We start from the raw sequence: 26,051 nt of genomic DNA, 5'->3' as shown, positions 1-26,051 counted from the left end.
AACTTTCACATTTTCATTTTAAGGAAGCACTTTATGGCTTCTCTTTGGCACACCAATTGCCAGCATCTCTACTCTTGTACTTTGGGGCCATTACTAGGTAAAATAAGGGTCACTTGGACACAACCACTGTGATACCACAACAGTCAATCTTATAACCAAGAAGGCTACTGAGTGACTAATGGGCAGGTATCCAGTGTAAATGGGCTGGACGAGGGGATGATTCACATCCCACTCGGTACAGACAGGAATGGCACAAGATTTCATCACACTACTCAGAATGGTGCACAGTTTAAAACTTAGAAATTATTTCCGGAATTTTCCATTTAATATTTTCAAACTGTGGTTGACCGTGGGTAACTGAAACCACAGAAATTGAAACCGCGGATGAAAGGGGACTACTGTACTATTATTAAGCTCATTGTAGCAGTTTAGGAAACTGTGGTCTCACTGACAGGAAGCAGCAAAGCTGGAACTCAAACCCGCCCCTCTGACAATGCTCCTAATACTTTGCTATACTCCCGGGGAGCCTCGAAAATGCTACTGTCAGGAATTTGGTTATAAAATATATCTGACACAGGAATCTTAATAGCTATGAAAAGACAAAAATTCAATTCGTTTTTAAATTATTCTCAGTGCTCTACATTTTTCTGTTGCCTATTTTCATAAGAAAACAATACGATTCCATGCCACCTTTTCATTAAGGCAAAAGTCCTCTATGTGCTCAGAGTGCCAGGATTATTCCAACAATAGCAGAGACCATGGAGGACAGAAACCTGAACTAAAAGGCCTTCTCCTGGCCTTGCTCACTGTTGGCTCGCTTTCTCACAGTAAGGAGGCCTGTGGGAGCCAACACACAGGTACTCTACCAATACTTATTTTGAGAATGAATGGCCTTTGAAATAGTTCATGGCAGAGTAACTTAAAACCAAAGCTCTTCGTTGGCACCTCTAAAGCTATTTAAGAAAAACCTAACGTGTAGTCAGGACTACTCTGATCATTCTTAGATCTGAACCCAGCGGGATAAAACTGGGACAGAGAACTTACATATGCATGCAACAGAGGATATGTAAGATAGTGTTCATGTCCAAAACAAAAGGGACCAAAATGGATAAACTCATCATCTGTACAGGGAAAGGGAGAGCAATGGGAGAAGCAATAGTTACATTCAAATATTTAAAGGTTAAAGGACTATTAGGTATAAAAAAAAGAAGTTAGACTGGCTCTCTGTATTTCTTAAAAAAGAAATCAAAGGAGAAAAAATATAAGGATCAGGTTTTAGCACAAAACACAGAAGTATTTAACCTGTACAACTATTCAACAATTAAACGGGCTACCCTGACAAGCGGCAGGTTCGCAGTCACCAGAAGTATCTGTTCAACTACAGGCTAAGGAACATATGTTAAGAGACTTATTTTAATAGAGGGGGTTATGGAAGCAATATGTTATAATGCCAAAAATATGAAGTTTGGAAGAGGAATGAGTAGAGTTCAAATATCAGTCATGACACTCCTAGCTGGGAGAGCTTACAGTTTGTTTGCATCTAAGAGCCCCAGCAACACCTGCTACACAGGGTTGTAAAAACCAGACGTCACGCCTGACAGGCACTTGATAAATGGCAGCTTTGATTTTTGTCAAGGTGAATGGTTTAAAAACCTCTGAAGTCCTTTACAATATAAGTTCTTTGAAGCTTTCAAAAAATCACCTAGTAAGCCACAGTGGTTCTGCTGAGTCATTATGAACCAGCCACAGGGATAGGGAGATGAAGACCTGATAGCACAGGATAAAGGTAACAGCTGAACATTTAAACACTTACTCTAGGTCAGCGGCTATGCCAAGAACTTCAAAGACGGTATTTCACTTAAGCTTCATAATAACTCTGTGAAGTAATATATTGTTTTCATCTTATAGAGAGGCACCTGAAGCTCAGGGAAGTTAAGTAAGTAGTCCAAAATCATAGAGCTAGGAAGTGGCAGAGCTGAGATCTACACCAGGTACTGCTTGATTCCCAAACTGAGATTTTTTAACCACTAACTCATGCTGCCTTAGGTACAATCGTAGTAAGAGGATCATAGGTAGATTTGGACCGATAACTGGAAATGAGATTTTAAGGAAAGTTTTGGTTATGGTTTGTATGTAAAAATGGAGCAAGATAGATCTCAAAGAATTCTCACCGTGGTTGATGGGGGAGACAGAAGAATCTGACCACAAAGGAAAATACTTGAGAGGAAAGAGATGAGGTGGTTGACCATGATGAGAAATTTGGGAGTGAGATGAATTTAAGTTACAAACAAAAGTTATGCTATAAACAAAGGAAAGCTAGAGGTACAGGTAAAATGTAATTCTGGGAGATGTAGATAGCAGGGTTTTGGGGGGACGGGGGGAAGGCTAACGCTTAGCGTTATTAAATATGCTCCAGGAGCTGTTGCGTTTCCTTCATCTCTTTGAACCCTCCCGACAACCTTACAAGGTGGCCCTACCATCGCCTCCATTCTGCACATGGAAAAATGAGGTAAAGAGTCACTGAGGGTCACATGATGCTAAGGATGAAATTGGATACGCACCTGGGCGGACTGGCTCCGGAGCCACAGTCCTAAACTACACGACTGCTTATTCCTTATAAGGGGAGGCCTACCGAAAACCGGAAGAAAAAAAGTAATAGTTATAGAAATAGATGAGATCATCCCACAGTACATACAAAGAGCAGGCAGATGATAAAAATGGAACTGATCCCTAAAGAAGTGAGTACAGACAACAAAATCGAGGGCCTGAGATCTTGGGGAAAACCTAGTGAGCAGGGAAGATGGCACAGCTCTGCAGAGGAAGCCCGGATCAGTGCCAGGCCAGGAGATGCTTGCTAAACGTTGCTGATGGAGTCAGTAAGAACTAAAGAGAAAGGGCTAGCCTTCACCTGCAGCCAGAAGCCCCTGAGCAAGGAGCAGTATAACTGGGCAGTTCTGCTCAAGCACATGGAAGTAGGTCCAATTTCTCCTTAACATTTGCCAGTGAACTATTTCTGTTCCCTCTATTCTGTTGCATGATGATTAATGGAACAGGCTTTTATTGCCACAGTTTCCAACTACTTCAACACACCCATTCAGATTGCTGCAGGGTAAAAAGAAATCGAACTTCAAAATTGCTAGATGTACAGAAATAAACATATGTACGGGTTACACCACTTTAGGGCTAACATTTACGCTTCTAATAGGGCCTGTCATTTCCTTAATAATCTCCAATTTTCAAGTGGGTATATTTTGAATGCAAAAATTCTCTCCACCTCTATTCAGACATGCAAGTTGTGTTTCAGTCTGAGAACAATTTAACAAGAACATAAAAATGGACCCTCGAAATAAGCAGCAGATTCAGATGATTTATATTATCAAGCCAAGAACACCAAAAAAGACCCCTGGCTAGTTTGCATTTTTGTGTTTTGTATAGTTTTGAAATGTAAAGGAAAATCTAAAACTTTGATAAAAGCAGGGAGTTATCAAGAAGAACATGATTCAAAAGAATTTCTTTTTAGGGGTGGTGGTAGAAGAATTCTGGGGAAAATGCAGGTAATTATAAAAATAAGGAACAAAAATGAATAAAGGTGTGCTTAAAAAAATATGGTATCACATTTAGCCTTATCTCAAACAAATTCTATATTACATCAAGTATCAGAACTTGCACACTATTTAATATATATGTATCTACTTCATTTTCATAATGTTATGCTAATTTGAAGAAAAAAAATTCTAGTTAAAATAGAGATCCACATATTTTTAAACAGTAAAAACTAAACTAGAAATAGAATAGGCAGAGAAATAAGTAGTTCCCATTCTTAATATTTTTCTTTGCTCCCCACATTCAGACTTTCAGAGTTCAGAGTGAAATTTCATCCCCAATTCACTGGGGCCCTTCAATTAAAAGGGTCTTTAGGAGCAGTGTTGCACCAGGCACAGCAACACCTCGGCAGAAAGCAAGTACAGAGCTTTTCCATCTCAATTTCCTTCACCTTCTGATGTAACGTTAAACTTCACAGTGGGAAGTAGCTGTTCATTTTTACCAGGATGTTACTATAAAAGCCTGCACGACAGGCTGCTCAACAAAACAGCAAGCTGACTAACATCATGGACACAACAGCACAATGAACGCTGATTTCCTTTGCCCAGAGAGTAGAAAATGCAGTGTGAATAAAACGTCCAGCATCTAATTCTCCAAGTGACCAGGATATTACCATCTCTCTGGTTACCCTTCGCCAGAGGGTAACTAGCAATGCTTTCATTTGGACACAAAACGCAATATAGTATCTTGGAAGAGCTGAGGACAAACAACATTAGCTATTTTTACTCATTATTTCATTTTGGGACGTCAAACGGTGCTGTGGTGATGAAACAGTACTATAGCTGTACTGCAGCTCTCATCCGGTCTGACTTAAAACCAACATAAAAAGCACTCACGTGTTAAAAATGCAAATATGATCAAGGTCTCTGGCTACTAAAGATCCATGGTCTAGATTTTTTAATTAATACAGATGGCAAGTTGGGAGACAATGGGAAGGCACAAATGATTACTTAATCTGAAGCAAGGATCTTGTTAGTTGTCCACTAATCTGTTTAAACAATTGTGGCTTCATCAAGTTCTACCATAAGTGATAGTTTTTTTGCTGTTGTTATTAACACCAAAATGTTCTATCAGTTCCAAAGCTTCAGAATTTGATGTTGTCATGGTTGAGGTTAAGTTTTCTTTTGTTTGGTGGTGGTGGGGAACGATTTCTTTTTTATACACAGCCTTTTGTGTTTAAAGTTTTGCCTTACACCAGGATGCCATGAAATGCAGTAGCAAAGCACAAGTGATGGTGACTAGGAGCAGTGACTCCTGGGGGCAACAGACCTCAAGAGCTCTGCTCTCTGGGGCTCAAAACTTGAAGAGCCAAAATGTCCATTTTACAAAGAAAAGACTTGGGCTGATTTGTACACCATGCTGACCCAAAGCCAAAATAACGGTCAGTTTGCTTTAACAAAAAGAACTAAAATTGTTCCGTTGCCTCATTAGCATGAATAAGCTTTGGCGTCCAACAGGGCTGTCATAGGGTCCAGGTGATCTGACAAGAGACCTCACCAATGTGAATGGCTAATCTGGGACACCAGGCACAGCTCTGAGCCCCAGGTTCTATTCCTAGCTCTATCTACTATGATTCACCTCTCTGGGTTTCATCATCCTCTTCTGACAAAAGGGTGACCTGAATAAAATTATGGTAAAACATTCACACCTCTATGATTAGGGTTCTCTTTTGGGTCAGGTAACTTTAATCTTAAATGCTATTTGCTGAGAAGACATTATAGAGAATTTTTAGTGCCATTCCTTCTCAAGTGAGCTATTTTGTTTCTTGGCTAACAGAACCCCAGCTTCAAAATCTGCCTTCTCCACCAATTTAAAGAGTTGTTGATTTACTGATGAGTCCTCTTCCTAGAGCAAGAGGAGGAAGGCCTCTGGAAACAGAAGAAATGTCCTGGCTCCATAAAATGGGAAACAGAACTCCTTGGAAATGCCCAAGTCACTTCAGAAAAGTGTTATAAAACATCTAAAAAATACTGCTAAAGATTCAGGAAAATTAAAATCGACTTCAGTTCTACCTGTCTCATCTTGAACAAATCCAGAAAACTTTTCCAAGCTTCTGTGTGCTCATCCTTCATACAGAAACAACAGCAACTGCTTAACACCAGAGGTGACTGTAAGAACAACTATAAGTCAAAGCACTTTTCCAAGCTAGAAAATGCTCTGTGAGAGGTAGATAACAGCAATAGTTTTCTATTATCAAGTACACTGCATCTGGTAGCAATCCTAGACTCTTCTATCCTGAGACCTAAGCTACTAGAAATTCCTATGTGTAAGTTATTTTTAAATTGTAATAATCATGTGTGAAATATATACATATGATTCTAAACATCATCAAAAAGTAATGGAAGCGACAGTAACATACACTACCACTAAGAGCTTTTTATTATCATATTTGGCAATTAATACCCAGGTCGAGGTCAGGACTTTGAACGTCCAGCCGTGCGCATGCCTGCGCACCCCATGCAGAAGCACAGCCCCCTCCAGAACAGAGACTAACCCTTCTCAGCCTTGGAACGGTGGAGCATAGTGACAAGAGCACTGTATTTCTGAATCCTTCACACATCTGTGATCTTATGGAAGAAGCTAAGTTCTAGAACAGTTTCTCTGTACTGTTTTGGAGTACTCCTTTGGGAACCCAACAAAAGCCATGAGCATTTTCCCCACAAAATTACCTGAAAATTAAAATTTTACCCTAGAGTCTGTTTGTTCTTTTGTATATAATAGAGGATAATGATAATTACCTCTCAGGGTATTGGGGCATCTATTATCAGAAACGAAATATTTAAAAGCACTTTGTAAATTATAAAGATTGTTACTATCACTACGTTTTTGTTTTATTTTATTTTATTTTATTTTTTTTGGAGAATGACTCTTAGTATTGACTCTACAAAATAAACTGACAGAAAAGTTTAACAGGCCTTTCACACCGTGCTCACAGTTGCCTACTATGTCCGCCCAATAAAAAAAAAAAAATGGTCAGGGGATCCAAACAGACATATCTCCAAAGAAGATACAAGAGTGGCCAATAACCACATGAAAGATGCCTGACATCCTTAGTCATTAGGGAAATACAAATCAAAATCACAAACGAGACACTACTTCGAGCTTTTAAAGTGAAGGCCTCAATCTCCTCATCTGTAAACTGGGGCATGTAAACTGGGGCAGTCGACTAGACAACCTCATGCTGGTATCTGGCCCTTTGAGTTTGGATGGCTGCTCTAACCACACGTTGAATGTTGGTTTGGGGTTTGTAGCACAAACACTTGTGCCACAAGTGTTTGTGCTACAAAAGGGCGACCTCGAAGGGTATACACTTTATACCTGTGGTGGTTGCTCCACAGGCAGATAAACATAGGAACAACCCCTAGATTTGTACATTAAAAGTGTCTCAAAAGTTATTACCTCTGCACCTCTCAGCCCTCTGCATCAGGCCTTGTGACAAATCCTGCATCCTTAGCAAACATTTGCCGAATTGGGGGGTAATAATGACAACATAAGAAATACTTCCAAACAGTGCAGAGTTTTCTGTTAATACCATTCATAAACAGGAGTTCCAGAAAGTACCGAATAAGAAAATTTCTCCAAATTCTTTTCTAAATATGCTATTTTCAGCATGTTAAAATGCATTATTCAACTAGCTACCATAATATTAGAGCTTTGCCCTAGGAACTGAGAGTAGAGGTATGTGGAAAAGTTTACAGAATATTTTAAAATACACTTGCATACCCACATATAAAGCTGTATTCACATTCACACACACATACCATCATTCTTGTAGTGAAGTGGAGATGATAGAACTGGGCATAAAAAAATTAGCAGCAACAAATGCAATAGTATGAATGGTGGGGTAACAGGACTGTGGCTCCACTCCCTGCTGTGACCCTTCCCTACCAACAGGAACAAGACTCCGGAAGGAAGATCTGTGTCCCTGCTACTTGCTTTAACACCATCATTCAGCATAAATAGGCAAGCTTGGCTCAAAGCATAAAAAAGGCAAGCTTGGCTCAAAGAATATTAAATTGATTCACCACTTAATGAATTTTATAACCAAAGTACAGAAAACAACATACTAGCTCAGCCCATGACCAGCAGCACCTCAGCAAGTGGGCAGCTTGTCCAGACTGTACACAGACAAACACGTGAATGCACTGTCCTCACAACCACATGGTGGCTTATAACAAATTCATGCTTGCTCAGACAGCATAAAACATTTGTTAAATGAAAAAAAAAATCTGACCTTACAGAGAATGGCATTGTCCACCAATCACAAACACGTGTACATACATAAGCACAGTAACACACACGAGTGTGAGGCTTTTTCCATTGGCTGTAACCAACCTGAACTACCTTCTAGGACCATCAGTGGGATGGAGCAGTGTTGTCTCTACAGACTGCTCAGGCTCGCTGAAACCACGAGCACTTCTCAACCAACCCTCTGGCTGCTCCTCTTCCTCAACAGGTAACAGGTAGCAGGACGTAAAGTGGCAGTTCTCTCATGTCTCTAGCAGCCAAGTGTCTGCTTTCATGACCTTGGCACCAGGCAGGAAACCAGTGCTTGTGTTTCTGAGCCCTGCTCTAGAAAGGTGGGTGCATGCTTGACAAAGCAGGAGCCCGAAACATAGGAGATTAAGTTCACTTGTATCTTTAAGAAGTTCCCTGTATCGAGAAAAGATTTCAAAGGAAGCAAATGAAAAATTTGAATGAGGATGGTCGAAGGGAATGACCTAATGGTAGACATCAAAACCGGCATTTAATATAAAGTCTATCATAATACATTCATTAATTCCTTTAAATATGAGCCTGGAGTGGAACACAAAAGCAAGGCCCTAAATGGGGTAATTATCCATGAAAATAATTTTAATATAGTAAAAAGCACTTGCATTTTGGCTACAAAAATCAAAATCATCCTACGCAGCACATTGTGGGATGAGTCCATTTACCATTATAGAATGGAGTCAAATTCAAGTGAGTGCCCTGTTAAGATGAAGCTGGAAACGTAATCAGTAATTGCTGAGCCATCTATGACTCTGGCTTTTCCATATCTTGAGGAAGTCCTAGAAGTCGCTGTGAGTGGTTTACGGCTGACTCAATTCAGCATAATTGATACTTGCTTAAAGGAAAACGCCATCAGCCTTACTACTGCTAACATTCCATTAAGACTAAAAGTTAATTAGGCTGTGTTCCATAAAGTTAATTTGAGGCATTTGTCTCAATAGCATTATTGTAATTATTCCTCATCAAAATGAATATCACCTCCTACTGCGTGCCAATGTCTTGTGTAAACAACGGCAAAAATCCAACAACTTGAATTCCAATCCCCACTTAAGTTATTTATGTAGGTTTATGTTGATATAGAACTGCAAACAGGGTCTCATAGACATTAACATGTTTTTAAAGAATACTACAACGGCAGGTTTAAGATACCTTATTTTAAGTTTCCAAAGGTTATGAAAATAAAAGCAAACTAAATGGCATGACAAATTTCATATATCATAACAATACCATTATAAGTCAAAGAGAAGCACTTATTCAACCTATTACATATGCCTGTGCCTAGGAAAAATGCCATAAAACGCTGGCTGGATAAGCACACAGCCGGTGGACGTTATGTGTCCCATGCACCTGCCACCTCCACTTCACAGCTGTGTTTCCAACCACCCTTCAGAAGGCTGGCAAGGTCTTGGGCATACAAGAGAAGCAGGGGCACTGAGACACCCACCGACCACATTACTAGTGACAAAGAACAGAGAAGTTAGTTTCCCTGACAAAATTTTCCTCAAGACTCTGAATGCTAATTAATCCCCTTAAATGACTTTTAAAATATTATATTTAGTAAAATATAGAATTTGTTAGAGAAATAAAACAAATGCATAAAAGAACAAAAGAAGAATGGTTTATCATATGGACTTACATATGTAAGATATGTAAGATATTGATTTCTTTTGGCTAAATGTTAATATCATGGGTAAAACATTTTTAAAATCATGCGTCAAGGGGAAAACTAAATTGTAATCATATTTTATTATCACTCTTTTGTTGGCATCACCAGTGGTCCAGTGATATGATCATACCGGAGTGGGAGGGGAAAATGAAAGGCAGGAGGGCTGGGGCTAGGAACATCCAGAAACATCAACCCCAGTTTACTCTTGGACATGGACAGCAAGTGCCCTTTCAACAGTGGCTCTCAAACTTGGCTGCACATGAGAAGCGCCTAAGAAGCTTTATACATCCCAATGTCCAGACTGTCCACCCCACCTCTCCCCCAAATCAAATCAAATCAAATCTAATCTCCAGAGGTGGGATCTAAACAACAGTTTTTTAAGCTCACCAGGTAATTCCAATATGCAGCCAAGTTCCAGACTCTGTGCCTTTTCTAGGAAAGGCCTCAGATGAAATGATTCTACTGTCAGATCCTGATTATGACATTTCTCCAATTCTCAGAGGAAAACAAAATATTAGTAAATAGTAGTGGGTCCAGTCATAAGCCAGGAGTTCAAGTTTCAGTATTGTCCCTCTTGACTTAGATGTCTTTTGAGCAAATCACTTGATTTCCTAGGACATAAAGGGGTTCAACACAATCTGTAAGAGCCAACTTAATCTTATGGTTTCTACACACTAATAGAGAAATACTTCCAAATGGGATGATTTGGCCAGGATTAGAAAGTCTGAGGTAAATCAATTATTTACTCTTTTTAAGTTTTCAAGAGCTAGACCCACCAGCAAAAACTGAGTGAATTCTGCATATGTCAGGTGTCTCTTTCTTTCTTTTCCAAAATGTAGTTGCACAAATTCTGAATCCCAGTTAAATGGAATATGCTGATGAATTGTGGTCTGTTCAAAAACTTGCTTAACATCCTCTGAAAAGAGAAAAGAAAAGCTGATTAAAACAAAGCGAATCAGGTTCTTCCTTATAAAATATTATTAAATGGATATCTCTACTTTCTTCTTATAAATAGTAACTCAACTTTTAAAATACATACAGATTATAAAACCATGGCAGAAATGAAAATCAGAATTCTCATGGAATCAGTCAAGAAATCAAAGTTAATAATCCCATCAAATAAAATAAAGGGGATATACACACACACACACCCCTAAAAGGCAGTAGAAAACCAAACCAACATAATAAGCTATATCTCATATGCTTTGTTTTAACAAATATTATTTTCTATGCATAAGGGATATAATTCAATCTTTAGTGGCAGGAAACACATATAAATACAGAAACACATATAACACTATACAAATCTTAAATATAGTCCTTTATCAAATTGTTGAAAAGTTTTTCCAGATTTAGAAATCAGTTAGATAAATCTTGAAGGACATATTCAAAGGCACTACGACTCTATTTGAGCTTTGGAAAGTTCCACTATTTATCAAACCACACACCTGAAGACAAAGGTGATGGGAAGTAAAGCCAGGAACCTGATTCTTTAACTGCACACTGCACGTTTTTAGCTTGACAGAAGTTTGCATATGGTCCAAATATCTCATTTTAAGATGGGCTACCAAATGGGCTAATACTCATTCTTCACCTCTTTCTAGCCTTAACTACGAAACTGTCAGAGGACTGACAGAGAAAAGAAAACAATATGAAAAACCTTACTTTCCTAAAGCTCCATGTTTTTATTTACCGGTCTCCTCCGCTCAAGAGAAGTGTGTGCTTGGAAGGTAGAGGGAATACAGATAATTATCATATTAATGAGTTTTGTCCTAGCCTTCACATCGTTAAATATAGCTACTAAATCTGCTTATTTTTATGAGCAAACTGTGCTTGATACCTTGTTTTTTTCCCTCCTCTTTTGCCTCTATTTAAAAAAGAAAAAGAAAAAAGTTACTTAGTCCTGAAGGGTGCCAAAAACTTTGGCACATGTTTCTACTTTTCCCCCCAAATTTCCCACTTCCACCCCCATTCCACCCACAAGTTTTCATTCCATGCTTTTAAAGTTTCCAGACATTTTTAAAGTTTTGCCGTGAAGAAACAGTAGTGCCACCATCAGCATAAGGTTGGGTGTGTTTTCGTACAGAGAAGGCAGTAAAAATCAGAATTATGCCAGCCATAAATTTTATAAAAGGTGGCAGAAAACCTCAGGCTGGCCCTGATGAGGACAATAAAATAAAAAATTTTAAAGCACAACCCTTGATTTCTTTGAATTCATTCTGTCTTCCCTACTTTTAGGGAAAAAGAGACGGGACATAAAAAAAAAAAATGAAGTGAATCAAGAATTGAGAATTGAAAGAAAAAAAAGGGCAAGACTCCCAGAGGATCTAGGGAGGGTCAATAAAATGAATTAAGTAGGAGATTCTGCAAGTTTCCTTTGGCTCTAAAACACCTGAGCGCACTTAGCACGAGCCAGGTATCGTTCTCAGGGCCACTATACGTGTAAGTCTTCAGCAGTAAAAATAGATACCAACCTAGATAATACGTAGCTCCTTTCCAGCTCGCAGTTTTTATTGCTCTCTATAAAGCAGGCCCAACAGAGGTTCAAGGAAGGCTCCCCCAATCTCTTTTTTTCTAATGCATTGGTTTCAGGTATATAGTGCAATGGCTAGACATTTATATAGTTAAGTGATCCCCTCGATTACTCCAGCACCCATTTGGCACTACACACAGCCCCTGCAATAATACTGACAACATTCCCTATCTGTGCTCTACATTCCCATGACCGTTTTGTAACTACCAATTTGTACTTAGTCATCTTTTCACTTTTTCCACCCACTTTTTCCACAATCTTCTAATCTAGACCAAAAAATTACCTAATGAGAAATAATGTTCAAATGACAAAGATGTGACCAAAAGGAAAAACACAATTTTTTTACACTATAAATAAAATTTTACACTATAATAAAATTTTAGAGAAATAATAGGCAAATAAACAAAAATGGTGGCTTTCTGGCCATTTTTCTGCCAAGCATTCTGGTGAAATAAAGATTTCTTTTTGCCAAGTATTCTGATGAAACAAAGTTTTACTGTAATAATCATAAGATAGCTGTCAAAAATGAAGTCCTTCTTTTTCTTGACCTCTCCTTCAATGTCCCACAGAAAATAACAGAGGGTATTAACTAAACATTAGCATATAAGGCCAAGGCACTTATATGTTTTAATATTTATATGCTCTATACTATAAATATATGTACATAAATTTAAGTTACTCAGAAATTAGTGAATGAATTAAAAATGCACCTCACTCTAACTAGCAATCTTATTTTTCCTATAATGTAACTAACATTGACTGCTTGCTAGGGATCCGACTTGAATTCAACAGTGTGAACTTAGAAAAGTTTAAAGGTTTTCTACTATTCTATTGAGCTTGTCTCCCTTAAGCAATTGCCTGTCTGAAATATTGAAATCTAGTTATACTAAAGTAAAGCTATATGTGATCCCTAAGACATATCTCAACTCTACAAACTGTCAATCTTATAGACCTGTACTATTTATAATAAAGTTTTTAAAAACACATCTCTCTATAGTATGTATATGTATGCAGATATGTGTGTGAGTACACATATTTATTATACATCTTTTCTTTCCACACAGATTATTAGCACCTTGGGAGCAAAGGCCTTATTTTTCACATCTGATTCTCCCACTGTGGCTGCAGAGTGGAGGGCGTAGAGCAACTACTCACTAAGTAGTGGTCAAATTTAGATGAGTCAGAAAAGGTTTACAGTTTTGCTACAGGTTAAGGACGGTGGTACTAACCCTTTGAGGTACTATAGTTTCCCCCTTACTGAGAAGTTATTTCAGCAGTCATTTTCTAAGATTTTAGTGTAGAACATAAGAATTATCAGTCTTGCTAATGAAAGGCTCCAGCCCCACTCCTAGGCTCATTCCAGTCTCCTGTGGGGGCTGAAGAATCTGCATTTTAACCAGTGCCCCAGGTTTTTCTGACACATGGGTCCAGGATCTCATTTTGAACAACACTGTCCTGAAGTGTTATGGAAGGGTTAGATTCGCTCCTCACTAATTTTTAACTTCCCAGTGAAACAGACAAAAATATTAAAGGAAGGAGGTAGGATGCAATGAAGTAATGTGTAAACACAGGCCTCCTGTAGATGCAAGAGGACACGCAGGGCTGCCATGCTGTACAAACCAGTAGATAACATTCACTTCACGGCCTATGTGACTGGCGCTCCCTGGAGTTGGACAGCTTACAAACTACATGACCCTGAGAATGTGGCCCACTAGCAGTTGTCAGCTGTTCTAACACATGGGCAATTGTAAGAATGCCAGTCCTTAGCTAGCTATCAAATTCTAAGTAGCACAATTTATGAGCACTGTACCCTGTGGGAAGTGGAAGCCAGGTGGAAGGCATGGTGCTGTATCCAAGTCTAATCCACAAGAAGGAGCTGAACAACAGATCCAAGCAGTATACTGTATTAGGAGCTAAAGTGCAGGAGTTCCTCGTGGCAAAGAAAGAGAAGTGTAAAGAGGAAGGCACTTGCAGAAGTGGGAGAAAACAGCTTCCTGGGGAAGGTAAAACTTGACCTGGGTCCTGCAGGCTGTCGAGGATTCATTCAAATGGATCAGTAAGAGAGTTGCTCAGTGGAGGACAACAGCATGAGGAAGAGTTCACTTCTTCTGAAGTGATTTGAGGGTCCTGGGGTCACTAAGACATGACAGACCCTGCTCCACGCAGTTAGAGATGTGTTGAAATCACTTGCCAGCAGCAAATATCATTATTTTTAAACCCCTAGAACTCGATCCTACATTGATGATGAAGAAAATGTTACTATGTGAAGAACAGGTAGTCACAGGACTCTAGAAAAAAAGGCCTGGAGTTTTTAACACTTGATACAATATCTACAAAATGTGTTTTTCACTCTTCTAACTTACCTAATAGAGGTTTATGTACTCCAATATCCTAAGATTGTCAAGCTGTTCTAATTGGACAAACTGAATGATATGAGCAAGAGGAAATGGGTATTATTGGTAAAGAGGAAGACTACCGATATTTCTACTAATTTTCATGGCTAATCATCTCTTTTAAAACATTAAAATAGTAAATTTTGTCACTCTAGAAAAGACACATTTTCTCTAGAAATATTTTATAGGTTCATAAATCATTCTGGGGCATCCATTATCTGAAATACTTGGTTTCTACATTTTCCTGTAGGTTTACGAGTAGAAACAACATCTTAAGTCCGAGAGTCACATGGGTTCTGGGAATTTCACTCCTTGTTATGGAAGACACTACAGTATCACTTCGGGTTAATACTCTTTTTGTCCTTTTAAAAGACATGAATAGCTTTCTCACTTATCATTTGATTGTTTAAAATTTTGCCATGCCTTGTGAGGCAATGAAAATCAGAAACGAAAAACCAAAGTGATTTTCGAATTCTGCTCTGTACTCTGGCTCCCATGCAAAATTCCGTGAGCTTTACCATCAAAGACTCCAGCATCGACCTTGGGGCCACGCTATCACTAGACCTTTACCATTCCCTGACTTTTCCAAATCAAACTTACAGTCCTGGAGAGGAAAGAGGAAATCAAAATGTTCTGGGATTTTTGGTGACTTACTTGGTTCACTGAACTATACATATATACACCACTCATAACTCACAGCTGACAGCTTTCAAATAAGCATGATTGGCAGATCTATCACTAGCTAAAAATAATTAGAAGAAGGTCTCTCCTAGCCTAAAACACAAGGTCTTAAAATCTTACTCCCAGGTTGAGGTCCTATAGACATAGTAACAAAACTAAATTAGCACTGGAATATGAGTGAAACACTAGATATATATTTTGGATATTTAAAGTCATATTTTTCATAGCTTACCCACTCTTCCTGAAAGTAAAAGTAAATTAGAATGCTTATCTCTTAAAGTATAATCACTGTTATTTCAGTCTGTGCCAAATAAAGTATGTTTGGAAGGCCTATAGTTCCCATAATAGCACCAAATAATGGTGATATTATTTAAAGCAAGACTTCACCAAATAAGCTCAAGGATCCTTCGAGTTTATTCGTGCGACTCTGCTTTCTCCACAAATATCTCCAGCCTAGAAGTCTGCTGTATTTTTCTTTTTAGATTACAAAAAGATCATTACAAAGTGGCAATTGTTTCTTTTCTAAATATAACCTCGAAGTCAACTAATTTCTCCTAAGTTAATAAATTCCCCAGGCTACAGAATATGGTTGTAGTGGAAAGAGTTGTGATTTTTAAAAGCTTGACTATAGATGACCTGATCTTGTGTATAGAAACTACTAAGGAATCTGCTAAAAAAAAAAAAAACTATTAGAACTAATAAGTCCAGCAAGGTTGAAGGATATAAGATCAATATATAAAATCAACTGCATTTCCATACACTGAAAATAAGCAACCCAAAACAATGAAATTAAGAAACAATTCCATTTATATAGTCTCACAAAGAATAAAATACTTAGGGATAAATTTAACAAAAGACATGCTAAACCTTTACTCTGAAAACTTTTACTCTGAAAAGATGTTAATAAAGACCTAAATAGAAAGACATTGCATGCTCATAGATTGGAAGACTTAATATCATTAAGATGGCAATACTCCCCAAAGTGATCTACAATTTCAGTGTAACCCTAATCAAAATTCCTGCTGGTTTCTTTGCAAAAACTGACAAGTCGATCCTAAAATTCATATGGAAATTCAAGAGACCCAGAATAGCCAAAACAATCTAAAAAAGAACAAAGTTGTATTTCAAATTTACTACAATGTTACAATAATCAGGACTGTGTGGTACTGGTATAAAGACAGACATATAGACAAATGGAATAGAACTGAGACTTAAGAAATAAACCCTTACATTTATGGTCAATTGTTTTTCAACAGAGTGACAAGAGAATTCACTAGGGAAAGATTAGTTTTTTCAACAAATGGTGCTCGCACAATCAGATATCCACATATAAAAAAAAAGTCAGAACCTGACCTCACACCATAATCAAAAACTAACTCAAAATGGAGCAAAGACCTAAATACAAGAGCTGAAACTATGATGATCTTAACAGTAAAAGTCTTTGTGACTCTTGATTAGAATTTTTTTTAAGATATAATAACAAAAAGACAAGCAACAGAAGAAAATAATAGGCAAACTTTATCAAAATTTTAAACTTTTGTACTCCAAAAGATATCATCAACAAAATGAAAAAATAAAACAGACTACAGAATGGGAAAAAATATGAAAGTCATATTATCTGACAGAGAACTTTAGAATATACAAAGAACTCTCACAACTCAATAATAATCATAATAATAAAAGAGAGACATATCATCCAATTTTAAAAATGGGCAAAGTATTTGACATTTCTTCCCAAAAGACATACAAATGGCCAATAACACATGACAAGATGCTCAATATCAAAAGCCATTAAGGAAATGTAAATCAAAACCACAATGAAGTACCTCTTCACTCCTACTAATAACATTTATTGGTGAGGATGTCAAAAATTGAAACCCTCATATACGACTGGTGACAATATAAAATGGTTGCTTTGGAACAGTTACTTTTGGCAGTTCTTCAAAAAGTTAAACATAGTTACCAATGACTCAGCGATTCCACTCCTAGGTATATATCTAAGAAAAATGAAAACATATGTCCACATAAAAGCTTGTACACAAATGTTCATAGCAGCATTATGATATGCAGCATCATAATGTCAAAAAGCAGAAACAAACCAAACGTCCATTAACTAAAAGATGGATAAACAAAATGTGGTATATCCAAAACGATGTGATATTATTCATCAATAAAGATATAGTATTGGTATATGCTACAATGTGGATAAACCTTGAAAACATTATACTAAGAAGCCAGTCACATAAGACCACATATTGTGTGATTCCACTTACATGAAATGTCCAGAACTGGTAAGGTCATAGAGTCAGAAAGATTAGTGGTGGCTTAGGACTGGAGCTAATGGGGCTAAAGGGGAAGGGAGAGTGAGAATTGCTAAAGTATGTAGCTTCTTGCTGGGATGATGAATATGTTCTAAAACTGACTATGGCGATGGTCACACAAATCTGTGAATATACTAAAAACCATTAAATTATACTATAAATGGATACGCTACAGCTATTTAAAAAACAAAAAACAAAAAAAACCTGGGACTGTCATCTCTGGCTCTAATGAGTGACAGACAAATTACTTTGACTCAATTCTCTCTTTCTGTAAAATGGGAATAATATATCTATCTTAGAGGGTTGTTCTAGAGCTAAGCATGCCTAGCACAATGTTCTAAACATAGTAGGTGACCATTAAAATGGTAAAACTCCAAAATCTGGTCTTAATTATAATGAAAATTGTTATCAAGGCACCAAATATTTACAAATGATACAAAGAAAAATCAGGCACAGTGTGATTTGAAAATATCGCAGTTTATACATTTCTCAAAAAGCAATAATTTTCCTCAAATATTTAAAATCCATCCTTCTCTTAGCTCATACATTAAAATTTTGAATGAAAAGTGATCAAAAACTAAGCATTTTCTTTTATGTTTCTGAAAGTATGAAATTAAGAAAGATTAAGAACCTCCACTCTTTACTCTGAAGATCTTTCAGCTAACTAGAAATATTTAATTGGCAAATTACTTGCACATGCCATTAAGTGGTTAGACTGAATTTGTTTTTACAAATTCTATGGGCTCTTATTCCTTAACCTCCACCACACTATAATCTGAAATCATCAAGGTCTTCACTTATGCAAATTTTAACTTTCCACGTTTTTGTTCCCATACAGAATAACTAAATTAATGCACTTTAATTTCCAAAAGATTCACTTTTTAAAGCTGCAAATCAAGGAAAACGAGTTTCCCGTTAAAATAAAAAAAGGTTCATCAAGCTACATTATTTCAAACCCTGAACCATAATACTATCTCTCTCATGGATCCTAAAACTTTCATTAATACAATAAACACAAAAAGGATGTTTCTGTTAAACTTGAACACAACCCTTCTCAGAGGCAAAGGGAGAGTGGCAAACAGCCACACTTTATCTGTGAACGGCTTCACTGGGGTGCTTTTCTAACATGTGCTAAATCCTCACAGAAAGTTGTGGTTTCGCTCTAAGGGCAGTAATATTCCACCCTGCTGATATGGTTAACAACAGCTTATATGGCCATGGTCGTTTAAGCAGGGAGCAAAAGACAAATTGTTGAATTCGTAAGTTAAATAACATAATGGAGTAAGTGGATGCAGACCTATCTCTACTGCCACATGCTTCAATATCAAGGTTGCCATTTCAGACCCTTTTGACAAGTGCCTTTTTATATTAATCACGGCTAAGGGTCTGAAGAGGAAAGAAGTATTCTGGCTACAATTCAGACTTGCTTAAGGAAGTTCTAGGGGGAAAATGGGTGCCATTAAAACGGAGTAAGTACAGAATAAGTGCGTCACACATGCAGCCCTTTTAATAAAATGGGGTTCGCTATAAGCCCCTGTAAACTTTTTATTATTACTGTTCTGAACATGTAGATACAGTGGTGATAAGTATCTTTTGAAAAATAAGCTCACACAGACACACCACACACACACACAGAGACAAGGTGAGCTGAATATTATACTGCAGTCATGTATGGCATGTAAAAAATTAGGACTAATGTAAAACTCTTCCCTTTCTGTACTTAGCGAGGGATGGCACTACCCTGAGATGGGGTCATGTGGCACCACATGTTCAACTGCAGTGTGAACCACGTTCCCTTGGAGACCTTTTTCAAAGCACATTCCCAAGCCCCACGCCCACCAAACATTTTGATTCAGCAGATTCCGGATGGAGCCAGTGAGTCCACAGTCGTAACGAACACTCCCACGCTACCACAACGAGGATCCGTGGTCCACCTTCTCGCTAAGAATCCTTTCTATTCTAAAATCTGATTGATCTATAAGTCCTCAAGATTAATACACAATTTAAGTCATTGTAGTGAATGCTGGTTAACAACAACAACAAAAAAGTTAAAGGCTGGCAGATAGTTAGCATCTGATATTAATCTTCGTGTATTATCTAAATCAACAGCAAGAAAGGCTGACAAGTTTTCCATCTGTCTTCTAGAAGGTTATTTCAGTTGGATAGAATAAATCATTAGCAGTCTTTCATAATATCAAAAGTCAGTCAGTTAAAATGATGTTCGGAGATATACAGCAGACTGTGGTCACTACAGATGTGTAAGCTTGCTTTAATCATTTTTTGTGCTAATTATTGTTAACTTCCCTCACCACTAGAGAAGAACACAACAAAAAGAAAAGAATTCCAACTCTTTGAAATTTTTAAAGCATTACAAAGAATCCTAATTCATTCTCTAAATGCAAGTATAATATCTATATTGTTTTAAAAACCAATTTCCTAAGCTAGTTTCCTTAGACGGATGTTATCAAAAATAATTTTCTTGCAAAAGCATTAACATACATTTAACCCTACGTAAATTCTTTCGAGAGCATATGTACTACAAATGTACACCCACAGTGATCCCATATTAGTATAAAACTGTTTTATTTCAATTAAAATGTCTAACTATCCACCCCCAACATATACCTAAACTGTAATTTTCTCTGAGAACTTCCAGTATGTTCTTGATTTTGTTTCCTTTACCGACCTATCAGAGCAAAAACTGCCTTGCAACTGTTGGAAGAAATCAGTCATGAGCGGCGAGATTACAGCAAATTTTCCAATTTAGAAAAACGGTATTTTTATCTCTCTCACACTGAAAGAATAATGGTATAATTTTACTATTTTTAAGTGAGCAGTACAGTTTAAAATAGTCAGATTTTCCCAGGGCTCCAAGTTTTAGGAGTTACCGTTAGCTTTCTGCTCTCCACGCCTTCTTTCCTATTCACAGGTTCTCTTCTCCCCTCACCCTACGCGCACGCGCACGCGCACGCGCACACCAGGGCAGAAGCCCCCAGTTTGGCCTCTCCATACAGACGGTCTTCTAAGAAAAGGTTAACCTTCAGACAGTAGTTAACTAAGGAGTGGCTTCACATGGTCACCGTGATTTACTCTCCAAGTGACATTCTTCCACCTTCTCAACAGGCCCCCTCCTTCCGCCCCCATTTTTAAAACGGAGTGATGAAGTAGCAAAAAGTACAATATTTTAGCCATTTGAGGCATGGACAATTCTCAAATTATACCACCAACTGGAAGTGCGCTCTCTGATACTACTATCTTTCAAAATTGAAGCCATTATGGTCAATCGTGCAAATCCGTATTTAGCTTTTCGTAAACAGTGGCTTTGTGACCCAACAAACTCAAACAGCTTCTAAACCGTCTCTGGGATCTCAGGCAAGACACTCAGTACGCAGGCATGCCACACTCTTACCAATGTGAAGGTTATTCACTTTCAAAACTCACACTGTTCTCATTCAGTATTTTTATTCTGTTAGAATGTGTGTAAGAAAATATACTCAGGTCATAAAATAATATAAAATAATATTAAAATCTATTATACTACGATAAGTTTCTTTCACCAATATAACAAATTATTTTGTCAAACACCAAAATCAGAATCCATATTTTACAAAAAAACTTTCCCTAAATAATGCTCCTCCTGACTCTTAACCATATCCCCCTTCAGTTATCTTTTTGAATTATTTCATTTTCCAAGAGTCTTTACAAAGATAACAAATGACTCTTTCCAGTGAGCTTAAAAAATTATGGCTAAAGCTTTGTCCTCTTCTAGTCCAATACTTACATTCCTCTAGCTATTTTATTTATTATTAAATTTAGGTACTTCAAACTTCTCATTTCCATACTTTTAACTGTCATTATTTTTGCCACTTGAATCAAAATGATTGAAGTGGATTGTTTCCACATATTTCCTCACGTCATCTAGCCTGTCCATTTTCCCAAAGCATAGCACCTTCATTTGCAACATAGTGGGTGTTCCCAGGCAAAATCTAACTGTGAACCCAGAAAAGGCCCCTCTGAATACCAATATATATGTCATAGAATTAACTTGAGAAGAACATTAGAAGTCATCTCATTAGTTCTGTGAATTTCGTTTAGGTCTCACACACAAAAGAAAGGTTCTAATCAAATGAGTTGGACAAAGTTAAATAGATTTTTTTTCTTTTGTGGGACTTCTCAGAGTCTTAATAAACTAAAATTTTTAGGCTTTATGATTGTCTAATAGGAGAATCCTTTTTCATACAATGCTTGACATAAACAGGAATCACTGATCCCCTTTCAAGCTTTGCTAAAAGCAAATGCTCATTTAAACAAAATATTACTAACAACTGTGGCCATTCATGGACTCTCTGACACTCAACCAAACCCCTGAGTTGAGAACCCATCTTCAAAGTTCAAGTTAAAACTGCATTCCCAGATGGGACCCTTGCTGCTGCTCATGAGTACACAAATTACCCAGAATACATCGAACTCTTATAGCTGTCAAGGCTCTGATTTAAAAGTTGTCATTTATAATCTGGCAAAATAGTCTTGTTGTTAGTTTCAAACAATGAATTTCAGTAGTAAAGTTCAGAGCTCTTTCTCACTCATTTTAGAAACTCAAAATCCTCTATCTCAAACAGACTAACAACCCATTATTAGTATGTGGTACAGTGGAATATTCCTAAAAGCATGAATAACTCATGTCCACTCTGTAGAGTGTGGGACATTCTCCTATTCTATCATGAAAAGCCCCAAACCTGTGTCGTCCAATGTGCTAGTCAATACCAACCTGTGGGGCTTACTGGGTACTGGAAATGTGACTAGTTTTAACTGAGATGTGTTATAGCATAAAATAGAGAGTAGATTTTTGAAGACTTGGTATAAATAATTAATGTTAAATATCTTAATCATCTTTATATTAGTTCCATGTTAAAATGATACTATTTTAAATATAAAGGGTCACATAAAAAACATTAATTTCATCTTTCATTTTACTTTTTTTTAGTGTGATTACTAGAAAATTTTAAATTACATACATGACTTACGTTTGTGACTCACATTATATTTCTACGGGGCAGCACTGGTCCCACTGTGATTAAGAGTTCTACTATACTTAGAATGTTTATTCCTCCTCCTCTTATAAAAACTAAACTCTCCTCATGATGATGATGATGATGACGATGAAGATGATGATGACGACAACGATGATGAGGACAATGATGACACCTTCAGTTTTACCAAGTACTATCAAATATATAACCTCATTTGATTCTCTTGATCTTCTACTTTGGTTAGTACCTCTCTCCACATCAACTCACATCATCACCAACTAGGATCCCTGCATTTTTGTAACATTTTGGTTGGGGAAAACGTATTTTCCAGAACTGAATTAAAACAGAACAAAATATCAGGACACTAGTAGATAAAGCCTTCGAAGACATTCAGATTTCTAAAGTTAGTGTTCGATGTTTGTTTTCCCCCAAAGAAATAGCTTTTGATTAGTGTATTGTGATGGATAGCCCATAGAAGCAAGGTTCTTAAATAAAATGTATACTGTAAATGAGAATTAGAAAAAAAAAGAAAAGAAAAGGAGAAACAGAAACATTAGAGAATAAATAATAAATACTTATCTTCTTTCTGCTCAAAGCAGAAAGAACTATACATTCAAGAACATTGTAACAGCTAAAGGAGTTTACCATTAGAATATTGCTTAATCAAAGGAGTAAAAAAGAAAATGAAAACAGTTCAATAATTTTAAAGTTTTACTTTTTCCCAACCACTGTCAGTTCTCTGGAGAAACAGAAATTAGTAAAAATTCCTTTGTTCTTCCTTGTATCAAATGATAGATGAGAAAATTCCAGAGTCCTAATCACCAAAGAGTAGTGTTGTGATATTTTCAAAAACAAGTATTAATAAGCTTAATCAGAATTGGTATGTAATTTTTCTCCTGGGAGTGTTCAAACACTTCATTATTAGAGACCATTTCATTCCAATAATTATTCAAATTCTATGATCTGAGCCAGTAGAAGCATCAATTGGCACACGCAGTTTGGAAAACCTTTAGGCACTAAGCACATACCCAACAGTTAACACCCACAGACCCATCACCAGGTGCATGCATACAATCAAATAACACACAGAAATCAAATGACCAACTGCTGCTACACAATGACAGTGATGATCCTCACAAACATAACATGTGTGAAAGAAGCCAGATATAAAAGAATACATACTGTATGGTTCTATTTAAATAAAGCCCCCAAACAGAAGAAGTTAATGTATGTTCTGTACTTGTAAGTCCAGACAGCTATCGCTGGGGAGAAAGAGGAGGTGGTACCTGGGAGGGGAGACTTAAGGGACATTGAAAATGTCTTATTTCTTGACTCAGGCAGTGGGTACATGGATGTGTCCATTTTATGACAACTGAACTATACGCTTATGAGTCGTACACTTTTCTATAAGCCTATTACATTTCAATAAAAAATATTTATTCACAAAAATAATAAAAATGAAATAAAAACTGCATCCCCATACAGACCACCACAATCATACATAGATAATGAAATTAAGTGCTTATGTTTATATACTAAGAATAACTTTAAAATTACATTAAAACATTTTATGAAATTTTATTCACTGTAATGAAAAAGAGAAGTCAAGGAAGAGTAATGGCATTACGTAAACAAAAATTTTAGATTTCGACCTAAAGAAGTGCTGTGATATAGAATACTGTGAATTTTCAGGGGATCTGATTGTGACTTTCACTGAACAAAAGTAACATTCAGGTCCTCCACTACTATTGAGCTAGGTTATTACGATCATCCACTACAGATACAACCGAAGAAATATTGGCAAGTAGGAATAGTTAATGTTAAATTAGCATCATGAAAAAATCCATCTGGTGGGTGCACTAAACATATCAGAGTAATAGTTTAATTAAACACACATACACACACACACACTTACACACTTACTTTCTTAAGGTCATAATGAAAATGCTTTTGCTCTCCTAACATCATCAAATAAGAAAGATGAAATAATGAAAGTATTTGGGAAACTACCATTCACAACCTGTCTGCACTAACCTGCTCAGAGGACAGATCAGTGATTTAAAACCCTTACTTTCAGTTCCTCCACTCACGATATGGGAGTGATCACATGCTGCTCCACAGTGGTCCTCAGAAGCTTCCGCAATGATCACAGTCGCCTCTGCCTCCGGCTTTGCCCCACTCCAGTTAACGCAACAAAACCATTTTTTCCAAACATCACTTGGATCCTGTCCCTGACTTCTAAAGAACTCTTCATGACACCCAACTGCCACTCCTACCAAATAAAATCTCCTGCTCAGGACCTGTCGTGAGTGCTCCATCACCCACTTCCCCAGCACCCATGTCTCTTAGGATGCATATTTCAATCAAGGGGCTCCTTTACTATCCTCATTCTGTAAGAAGACCACCTCCCCCACAACCTGCCACTCTGTGATTTGGCGCCGGTGAAAAGATAAAGCTTCCTGGGTAATGTGCATGTCAAGTGCATTTCAACAAATTACCTGAATGTCTGTGTAACCAAGGCAACTTTCTATGTATACTGAGAGCTCTAATCCAGGTACATTCTTCCTTATAATTACTTTCCACTATGGTCATATAAACAAAATTTTAACTAATTATTTTGTTTATTCTTTACTTTTTCATGAAAAATGATGAAATCATCTTAATGTCTGATATAGGTTGAAACTACTGTGGATTTTTGGCACCTATCTGGATTATGAAGGAAGGGCCCAACTCACAGAGGATAACCACCACCAGACGGAGGCAGTGAATAGCTCTTGGCCGTCATCAGGCTGCTCCCCAGACTCCACTATGACTACCAAGGCAACTCCATGACTGTGGAGTTGCAAGTTACTTAAGCTCCCCAAGGCCATTTCCTCATCAGAAAAATGAGAATTATAGATCTCTTAGGTTGTGAGAAATAATAAATTACAGATAGTGCTTATCCCGGGGCGGGGGAGGGGCAGAGAGTTACATAATAAAAGACCAATAAACTTAAAGATAAAAATGAGGGTTACTTTCCTTCTTTCAAAAGATGTGTAAAAAAAAGTTCAGTAGCTACTACTGGGTCTTTCTTCCTTTCCTTTGACCCTCCTTTTATCCCACAGCCAATCAGGAGCCAAGTTAAACATGATACATTTTTAGAATGGCTCTGGTGGGGTCCAGAGATTTGAGTCTAGTCCAGGCCTCCCTTCCTCTGGCCTAGACTATTGTAGTATCTCCCAAGTGACCATATCCTCCAGACTCCCACAGCTCCAACTCCTTCTGCAAACACAGCCCATAGCACTTCATCTGGGTGTTGAGACTCCAGCTCAGAGAGGCTCCATCTCTCCTACCCGCTTAGCCTGCTTTACTTCATAAACAGGGTATCCTGACATCAAACTATATAATGTTTATTTGTTTATTGTCTAAAACATATGTACCCACAATATTTTTTACTCTTGTCACTGCTGTACCTTTAGCCTTACAACATAGTAAGCATTCAAAGATACCCCTATCTTTACTTACTCTTTTATCTCATCTAGTTCAAACATCATCTATTTGCTGATAACTATC

General features: G+C 37.3%; 1 protein-coding gene across 5 annotated transcripts in view; it reads right to left on the bottom strand.

The window, feature by feature from the left end:
• Positions 1-26,051, bottom strand: part of SLC25A13 (solute carrier family 25 member 13) — a 165,371-nt gene that overhangs the window by 76,015 nt on the left and 63,305 nt on the right. For all 5 annotated transcript variants that reach the window (XM_039878040.1, XM_039878041.1, XM_039878044.1 and 2 more), the window contains one exon: positions 10,318-10,457. In XM_039878040.1, coding sequence (XP_039733974.1) covers positions 10,318-10,457 — 140 coding nt within the window. The remainder of the gene's footprint in view (positions 1-10,317; positions 10,458-26,051) is intronic.

The sequence above is a fragment of the Pteropus medius genome, unplaced genomic scaffold (assembly GCF_902729225.1).
Source record: "Pteropus medius unplaced genomic scaffold, Ma_sr-lr_union100, whole genome shotgun sequence".
Taxonomy (NCBI): domain Eukaryota; kingdom Metazoa; phylum Chordata; class Mammalia; order Chiroptera; family Pteropodidae; genus Pteropus; species Pteropus medius.
Note: the sequence above shows the minus strand (reverse complement) of the source record. Positions and strands in the feature narration are given on the sequence as shown.